We start from the raw sequence: 10,448 nt of genomic DNA on the forward strand, positions 1-10,448 counted from the left end.
CTACAACATGAAGCTGGAATGAAGCTATAAAGCTCTTTTAAGGTCAATAAATTATACACTATGTTTGTTTATCTTATGTCCCTTCATTCAGTCCTAATACTGTCATCATCATTAACATGTATCCTATGCACACAAATTGTAGCTCTTCTTATAGATAGCAGAATAGTGACACTATGGTATAATTATATTCAATACCATATAATGAAGTTAATTCTGTAACATTTAATGCTTTCACTCTTTATTCCATGTTTTATTGTTTGTATTTGTGGCAAGTTGTTGCAAAACATGTTGCTTTTGTGCTGCGTCTCTGTATACCATGATAATATCAACTATCATTTGGTTGAATAATACTGGGACGTCCTCGAAAACAAAGATCATACAGGGTTTATCCCAGAGGTTATATATCAGCAACAAATGCATTTTTTCTCAAATCTTCTTGTCACACCTACTAATTAGCATTCAAGGAATTCAATAGATGTGAAACATCTATTGAATAAACTAAACAAAGTAATTTTTGAGTTACAAAATATAAATTCTGTTGGTTCAATTCAGGATATGCGTTGTATTGGTATTATTAGAATGTCTTTTTATTGTCAGGTATGTTCAACATATGAGGAAAAATACCAATAAAAACAATACAATAATCATACAGGGACCTAAAAAATGATATCATGTATGTTGTCCTTTCTTCAAACCCTATGTTTATTTCCTATTTTTTTCCATATTTCACAACACATGTTTTTCTATATTCTTAATATTTCTGTCTAAATCTAAGTAAGTGTAATAAATGCAAAATAAGAAAAAAAGACAATAAGATGCTTGATTCATGAAATGCCATGAAGACCATGACACTGACAAATCTCTGAGGGTGAGCAACTTTATTTGTTTCTTCTCATAACATTCAGAATATTTGTCAAAACTTCAGAGCAGGCATACGCACATGGTAAAACTAATTTCATACATCTCATGTCCACATTAATTTCTATCATTTGGCTACCATTTTGTACCATTCAAGTGAAATATTCCCCATTTAAAGATGTAACAAATGTTTAGTTCTATGTGTCGGCTTAACTAAAAATGAATGATCTGCTAATTATTAAACATTTCTCCAATGACTCATACATACTGGCAGAGCATGAAAGTCATTTTAAACACACCAACCTACAAAATCAGTTTGTACATGCCTTAATAATCTCTATAACGTATTAGATTCACATTGTCAAAACATGTGCACTTGAACATATACTGTAATGACTTTTCCTTCCTGCCTTTTCCTTCCTTTCTCAGGAGAGGATCAGAGCTATGTGATCATTGCAATGCTCATTGTTGATTAGAATTATGGTTTGTCCTCCATCCGCAGCTGAGGGGTGTCCTTGTAGCTTTGTCTCTGGCGTCCCAGGCTTGCTTTAGCTGCCTGTGTACATGTGAAAGTCGCAGGCAACTTAAAACAAGCCTCGAAAGCTGGACTGTATCCATTGATGACGTGGTAGAGGAAAACCTTCATCCAGTGAAGCCAGAAACCAGCAAGTGACTAAACAAACAAAAAAAAAAAGTAACGTATGTAAATTGTCTTATAATAAAAAATCCTAAAAAGGGATATTTAAAAAAAACTTGTTGTAGCTATCCACAAACCATGCTTGTTTTATCACACAAACTTACGTAACTTGTAGTCATTTCAAACTGTTAAAAAAAAATCCACTGTGGTAATTTTTAATCATAATATAAAGAGTCCTTCCAGATGAAGATCTACTAATATTCTGATCTATAGAGTAATCAATGTTATAAACCTAATTTCCCAAAGTTCTCAAAGTGCAAACTACTTACCTTACCTTGTCGCTCTGTGTAGCACCCCTTCCTGTGTCTTGCTACACTACTCAAGTGTCACTGCTTCAGTGCAACAGTTTTAATCAGTCTGCAGAGGAATGTATGTTTGAGAAAGGTGTGTGTGTATGGTTACACATTTATTAAAAGATCCTGGTTTTTGGGTGTGGGACCGTGAGCAGGTTCAGGCTTTTGGGTGTGTTACACGGAATCCTACGTCCTGGACCAACAGGAGTGTGTGTGTGGAGGTAAACACACTCCAGGATCCCAGTGTGTGACTGGAAGATAAACACACCAGTGGTCATATTAGAATAAACAAACAATTGCCAATCTTCTGTCACATGTACTGTAGTACTGACGTGTATGACTGTGCAGGGAAATCAACTGTCAGTGTTACTATAATCCTGCGTTTATAAGTAATCCAAGGTTTATTCCACAAATTCGTTTTTGTAGTCATGATCTCATGGAGTTTTTACACAGCGATTACTATATACAGAGTTTTAATAGGACCAGCATATAAAGCAATACAAATATTGTCAATATCTGTCAATAAAAAATAACAAGTGATTGAATGAAAATACAGTAATCGTAAGGTTTTGGGTCAAATAAATAATGACGCCCCAGTTTAATCTCCATTCAACTGGAATACAAAGAAGATGGTAACATATGAATATCTGTGGGCTGATGTCATGTGACTTTGGAAGGAGACACGTGAATAAGACAAATACTGCAAGAGCCATTCAGGATCTGCAACAGGTAGATTCAACATTCAGAAATGATCAGTACATCTTCAATAAAGTGTATATTTACTCCACCATCATCTGGATCACATGTGGAAACACTTCTCTTTTGTACAGTGTATACAATAAAGAAACATGTATGTTTACGCTGTGCTTTTCTCTGCATGCACGGTTGTACTACAAAAACCCAGCACCCATGAGTGTTGTTATATAGAAGCTACATTGGTGCTGTCCTTTCCATGTGTACAATGATCATTTTCAAAACTTTATCATCGAGATGATATGGAAGATTCACCTATTAGCCTTACAGTAAAATAATGTTTTTGGTCTGTCGGAAGAAACCAGAGAAAACCCACCAGCAAAAGGAGAAATCATGTATGGCTCTCAACACTAAAAGGCCTGACTAGTGTTTGAAAGCATGGCTTCTTGCTATGAGGTGAGATTGCTAACCACTGCACCACTGTGCAGACTTGAAAGTACAGCTTACCACTTATACGCACTGTGTTTGGAAGAGCGGTTTTTCATTGGACCTTTCAAGATCAGAATCAGACTTGTGATTGTCTTTGAGTACTGGAAATATTCTCTTATCCAGCAGATAAATATGAAAACAGTATTTAAATTTTAAGCATTCCAAACAAAATATTTGATAGTCAAGAACAAAAGCAAGAGAACCTGCTGTTGAGTGGTGAGAGGGTTTAATTTATTTCTATGTCATGCACACTGAATGGAAGAACCAAAGAAGAGAAGATGACTGATGAAAATGTGTTTTTCTCAGATCTACCAATCTGAAAAGGCCTTGCTAAATATCACAGTCTTGATTTTTTATACAGCTTCTCTTTTTCGACCATATGATGACATGGAGCTGAAACAGGTGTAAAACAAATAATAGAAACGAAAGCAATCTCGTGCTCTGGTTTATTTGAAATAAGAATACAATCTGACAAAAAAACAATATTACACATCCTAAAAGCCTAACAGAATCAAATCTTCACTGAAAAGCTAAATATGTTCTGTAAATGAATACAAAGCAGTATTGAGCGGCAACGGGGAGCTCTGATTTTGCACCGTTTGTACACATGGAGTATGACCCATTATCAAAATCATGAGTATAAATTGATTTCCATCAGCCATCAACTCTAAGCTTTTGATATTTGTTAAAATAACTTGATTGACCTCCTTGTAAAAAATGGAAGAAAAAAAATACCGACAAACAGTCTCTAGTTTTGAAGAAAAGCCTTTATTTCCTATTTCAAAAACATGCTTTAGCATGGTAGTAGAAGGTACTTAGATATCCATACATGCAGAGCCATAGAGTGCGAGAAAGAGTTTGCCCATCTACTGTTGTGTGACAGTGGTCTGTCCAGGGTTTCGGCCAAGGAAGCAATCGGAAGGAGAGTTTGGTTTAGTTTTTTTGATTTGCTTTTTTTTTCCATTTCAGGTCAGGTCAGGCAGGCAGAATGGAGGCTTAGTGCTGGATCCTACGGATGGACTGCACCTGGTTGGTGTGAGCCTGGGTGCTGAACTCGTTGTAGTTTCTGTACTCGCCTTGGTGTCTGTCTCTCTCCAGGATATACTGGTAGCCACGGTAACCAGGGAACTGATAGGCCACCCAGCTGCAGAGAAGAGAAAGGAGGAGGAGGGGGGCATGAGTCCAAATCAGATCAAGGGATTCGGCTTATTTGTCCTGAGGACAGCATGTCTGTTTCAAAGGCTGTTTACTGGCCGTTTCATATAGCCATTCTTCAGCACATTTACTGAAACTCACTGGTGGAAAAAAACAAACAAACTTGAATAACCCTACAAAGACTCAACAAGCAAAAGCACAGACTGGAGCTTTGAAAAAAGTACAACCAAAGATAAGGATTGTAGACAGAAGTACAGTGAAGAAGGTGTAGCACTTACGCTCCTGAGTTGACTTTGATTGAGGGCACCTCCTTGCTGCACCAGCCCATGGCCTGTAGGGAGGGGTAGTCATCGCACATCTCAAACTTACGGCCCTGGAAGTCCTCACACTCGTACAGGGTCACCTTGCTGTCACTGTGGTTCTGCAGAGAAAGATATACACATGGTTTGATGGTGCTGTCAGTGTAGCAATTCAAATGACTTCCAAAAGGCACGAAATCATGGTTTTACCTAATATGAATTTACAGAATCACAATCAAGATATAGTCAGAGAGCTTCACAGAGGGGTGCAACAGTTGTAAAAATCTAGTAGTCAGGGAGACTAATTTCACCACATTATTGTTTGCTTGTAATTTTGAAAAAAGAATTATGGTGAAACCAAATTTCAAATTCAAAAAACACTTGTCAAATCGATTGTTTTCTTTGGTCCCAGAAACTGACATGACACAAAACACAGCTTAAACAATGAAATCTTTAAGTACAAATTAAGTTCAGCTAGCAGAGTTTGAAAAGAGTCGTGAATAGTTTATGACCAAATTATTTTCTATAGCAATGGAAAAAGGATCAGTAGCAATGGCAATTTTACAGATTACATACATAGGTAAAAGTGGAAAACAGGTAGGATCCAAACAGCAAGTAGCAATGCCGAACCAGGAGAATGATAAAATGGTTATATGAATGATGAGTGAACTCACAGCGCACTTGATGGGTCTGAAGGAAAGCATGTGCTCGGTTCTATAGCTGCTGTTTCCGCTCCAGGCCTCATAGCGAGGATAGTCTCCCTTCTCCAGGATAAACTGCTGGCCCTGGAACTCGGGGTACTCATAACCCACCCAACTGAGGAAGACAAACAGAGGGAGGAATGCTGTTAATTCAGAAAGTGCAGAGAAAGACATTCAAAACCACATCCAATGGCAATGAATATACACATGTGCCTACATGTTGAACTAAAGACTAGATACATTTGACACTTAAACTGTCATTTCAGTTCAACAGAAGCATCCAATGCTGAAATAATAGTTGTAAGTGAAACCAGCCTGCAGCTTCTTTTGTCACTGTGAGTACAAAGCAAACATTAAACACGTCTGCTCCTGCCTCCACCATCGCTGCTATTACTAATGCTGCTGTGGCTGCTGCGCCCAGGCCTTCTTATCTGATCGCCAGTCAGTCAGCCATTCTGGCTCACAGCCGCCAGCTGCACACAGCCAACTCATATCATAAGAGGGTCACACTTGGCTGCATGCACATCATACACACACGGAAACACACACACACACATGCAAATGATGCATGTCACTTAGCAATGTAATAATATTGCAGGTTGTAATTTATAGTTTTTGTGATCCTCTCTTTTATACCGGTTGATTGGAGTCAGGCTTGTTTGCTCTGATCAGACCTTTTCAAGAAGATTATATTAACATTTTGGGAAACAGTGTATTAAATGAATACAGGAGATATCACTCGACAGCCAACCAACAGGCTTCATCATACAATTTGGATCGATTTCAGCTGTTTTTGATATTGAATGGATTTATTCTAAGGATATCAGAATTCCAATGGGGATGGACCAATCTGAGAAAAAAAATCCAAATAGATGAAAAGATCTATGGGTCCGAGAATTGAAGGTAATCATAGTGGAATAACTTCTGATGAATAAAACAGCAGCAGGTGACCCAGAGGAACCACAGTGGCGTTGACTTACGGTCCATTCTCGACCTTGATGGAGCGGATCTTGTTGAAGCCCCTCTCCATGATGTTCTGGCACTCCAGCATGAACTCACAGCGCTTTCCCTGGAAGTTCTCCTCCTCCCAGACTGTGATCTTGAACTGGCCCATCTGCTCCATCTGTTGAGTGTTCATGGCTGCTGCTTCTCCCTTGTGGGGTTACTCTCTGAAGAATGTGAGAACGATGTTTACATCCAACAAGGAATCAAATCAAAATCAAAATCAAGCACAAAACAAACCTTTAGTGTCCTTGGTATGGATTTAAAAAGGAAAGACAGCTTTATAGGGATAAACCTTCACAAGACTTGTAAAATTAGGCAGTCTACTTGTGGTACTCTAAATGATTTCACAACTCGCGTTTGTATTTCATCCAAAAAATAAAAATTTTCTTATAGAGACTGGGATTGTAAGGTCAGTTCACCACCTAAAGGAGTCATAGAGCATGAAAACTTCCACTCAATTGTCATTTCCCCATTTCCACCGCAGATTTGTCTCTGTTTTCATACACTGACTTCAAAAACCACCAGCCAACCCATAAACTGCACTGTGAAATACATTGTAACTATAATATAAACAACACAGCAACAAAAATCCAAAATAAAGGCAAAAAAATCTACACTCTTCTTACTCTGTGGAGCTACGTAATGACATTTTTAACATTTTGATTTATCAATATTCCAATATGTTTGATATAGATTAATATCAATCACTGATTTAAGAAAAATGATTGTGCAATGTTTACGTCTTAAACACAAGCACACCAATAAGGCATCGTCTTGCCAGATTTCTACCTTCAAATTGATATAAAATAAGTTCTCCAAGGCAGAGCATTGTGCTGGCCTCTTTTTTTCTTGACTGTTGGCAAATAAAGTCCAAATCCCAGAGTATCCATAGACAGCCGATTTACCAACCATACACCATCAAGAGCATCTCGGTGGCAGTCAAGGTCGACCCCAGTACACAGAGCTGTGCTTCCCTCCCCCCGACTGAGGCAGTGTGTTGGTATACTTACAGACAGTACTGAGGTGGGACAGATCCAGTATAATCAATGTCGGGGAAGAGACCCTTGCCTGCGTTTTTATAGGGCCAGGCCCCCCTGGACCCGAGCCACCCCATTTGCCCAGCAGCCTTGCACACTCAGCAGCTCAGCGGGCCGGCTGAAAGGGGGGCATTAGCCTGGCGCTTTGTGGAGGCTCCAGAGCACCATTGTGCTCAGAGCCCCAAACTGACTTAGTCATCAATATGGCAGCCACGGCCACTGGCAACCTGACCCAGGACAATACAATGGTAACGCACTGACACAACAGTTTGATTGGTGTTGCAGGATAAAAGACACATTCTGGGAGCTGATCCCCTCTCCCTCTTTCTCTCTCGCACACACATACACATAATTATTGCTGTAGGTAAACTGTATCCTTAACTGGAGGTGGAGGAAAGAGTCCAGAGCTTCCCTTTTAGACAACACAAGGAAATATGTCGGCTTCATCGGGAGGGCATCTTCATTTTTTTTTTTTTTTTTTTACAGTAGATCTGGAGAAAATCAATTTGATGATGGTGGAAAGCAGCAGAGGGGTTTTTAGATGAGGTGTGAGAGAGAAATCTCAACTGTACTTTTCTGCACAAAAACTACGAGATATGAAGTTTGAATTCTCATAAATGCACAGTCTGCATTGAAGTGTCACAACCCTAATATAAGTGGTATGATCTTTAAGTCAAATAACAACTGATAAGAATTTCTGTGTAGTTCATTAATTCTAATAATAAATTCTAATAATGAGTCTTATTTGACGGCACTTTTTTCAGCAATCAAGGACACCATGAAAAACACGGTACACATTAAAAACAGTAAAAACAATACAAAAGACAGAACAATTGGCAGCAGATGGAATAAGCTGTTTTGAACAGATGTGTTTTGAGTTCTGACTTGAAATTGAGGAATAATCAATTATTAATATGTTTACACAGGTAAAACAAATGGAAAATTGTGAATAATATTTGCAATACAATTAGATTTCTTTGGGGGGAATAGATTGACCTCCTGTCTGGGGTGGACCCTGCCCTTGCCCACAGCAGGATGAATGGATGGGTGGATGGATGGATGGATGGATGGATGGATTTAATTCATTTGTGGCATTCAACAATGAAGGCTGACTGACAATTAATATACCAAAAGAGACAAAACATATTTTATAAAGTTTCTGAATAGTTATAATTTGTGTTGTTTTTTTGAAAAGGGAAGCTTTTAGGATTAATTCAACATTCCAATCAGACTTTTCCCTTTGTCAGGTCATACTATGTGGGCATATACAGTAGGGGTAATTGTGATGAGTTGTGATTTTGATATGTAATGGTGTGATGAAGTGACACTGTGATTTCACACTCATATATGTACATTCTGGCTTTGCCACACACTTGCTTACAGTGATAAGATCGCTGATTTTGATTCTGGGGATGTAGGGGCTCTGTTTGGCATTTGCATGTTCTCTCTCTGCGGTTCTTGTTTTCCTCTCAGTGCAATAAACATGGAATGGGAGTTAATTGGTGACTTATAGTGGCATGTAGACGTAAATGTGTGTAGACGTGATTGTTTGTCTGATCTGTGATGGTGTATCCTCCCAATCGTTCATTGCCAGCTCAATCGGCCCCCCATACCACAAAGTGGCATAGGAGATGAACTGATGTTCACACTGGGATGATTTAACATCATGAATGCAAACCATCCAACAGTATGTTATTGTTATTTTTATTTGAATCTGATTTTATCATAATGGTATTGTTTCTTTATCATTTTGGAATACAGAGTTCTAGCCTTTTTGGTTCTGATGCATGGCCTCTAAAGGCAGTTTCCAGATTAATTATTTTAAAAAAAACAAATTCAAGCAAAAAATATTGAAATAAATACGCAAAATGGAGAAATTCATACTGGTATTGTAAACTATTTTTGAAGATGTGCTTTGAATTAACAAAGGAAACAAAATCATCATGGTAGTACTTTAAATGGATCAGTGGGGTAGTTTTCCTTCACCATTGGTGACATCTAGTGGCATTTTTGTGTATTACATAGAAGTGGACAGCCATGTAAATTAAACTTTATATTCATACAGTGCGCTGCGAAAATGATCGCAATACAGACCGATGGATAATTTTAACTATGTGGACAAGATTGACTATACCAATGAGTTGCATTTGAAGATTAAGGCTGTCAGATAGTTTTCAATAAACCCAGCTCGAACTGTCAGAAGAAAAATAAAAGAGATAACAATCTTCCAGAGTCTGTGCAATCTGTCTTCACCCAACAAACATACAGCAAAAGGGTCCCGTGTGTGTGCGTGTGTGTGTGTGCGTGTGTGTGCGTGCGTGCGTGCGTGCGTGCGTGCGTGTGTGTGTGTGTGTGTGTGTGTGTGTGTGAGTGTGTGTGTGTGTGTGCGTGCGTGTGCGCGCGTACTCCACCTGTGCAGCATGTTTACCTGTATGAACAGCTTTCCCATTGTCTTCCGTTAACCCATTCATTGTCTGTCTCCCCACGTGTGTGCATTAGTGTGTGTCACCCTGCTCGCCCCAAGAGCAGGTGATGAACAGGTGAAAGGAAAAGCTTGTATAGACACAGATGTTGTGTGTGTGTGTGTGTGTGTGTGTGTGTGTGTGTGTGTGTGTGTGTGTGTGTGTGTGTGTGTGTGTGTGTGTGTGTGTGTGTGTGTGTGTGGATAAAGGAAAAAGTACAAATATTATTCATATTGTGAAGACACACAAATGTTGTCACAGTGACGTTTAAGGGGCCTGCCTCAACCTGAATTTGGTGGACAACAAAGACCTTCAGCAGCAGAAAGAATCTGAGGTTCTGGATGAGACTTTTCTCAAGACAATAGGTGATGAAAGCATACATTATTTTATGACAACACATTGTTTACTGCTTAAAGATATAAGTGCTTTCACATTTTTAAATACTTGGGTTGGGGAAAAAAAGGTTCAACTGTAGTGTTGTGGTTATGGTTAGGCCAATATTAGTCGTGGGGTAGTTCAGAATAAGCCTGCATAAAATAAATGTACTATTGTCAATCAACCCTGTACTTGTGTGTACATGCGTATGTGCATGTGTGTGTGTGTGTGTGTGTATGTTTCTACACCCCCCCTATCAAAATATAAACTCAACACACACAAACATATTCCCTTGTGGGGGCTTCAAATTTTGTCCTCACCATGACGTGAGTCCTTGTGAGTTAGAGTAGAAGCAGGCTGACATCACCTCAATGCCGGAAGAAG

General features: G+C 38.9%; 1 protein-coding gene across 1 annotated transcript; it reads right to left on the bottom strand.

The window, feature by feature from the left end:
- Nucleotides 1-4,026: 4,026 nt before the first annotated feature.
- Nucleotides 4,027-6,323, bottom strand: cryba2b (crystallin, beta A2b; the record flags this gene model as incomplete). Its single annotated transcript, XM_080497742.1, has 4 exons — nt 4,027-4,174; nt 4,464-4,606; nt 5,159-5,300; nt 6,166-6,323. 4 exons carry the CDS (start codon nt 6,321-6,323, stop codon nt 4,027-4,029), a joined length of 591 nt encoding a protein of 196 aa, XP_080353868.1.
- Between the last annotated feature and the right edge of the window lie 4,125 nt (nt 6,324-10,448).

This window comes from Blennius ocellaris, assembly GCF_963422515.1.
Source record: "Blennius ocellaris genome assembly, chromosome: 6".
Classification (NCBI taxonomy): domain Eukaryota; kingdom Metazoa; phylum Chordata; class Actinopteri; order Blenniiformes; family Blenniidae; genus Blennius; species Blennius ocellaris.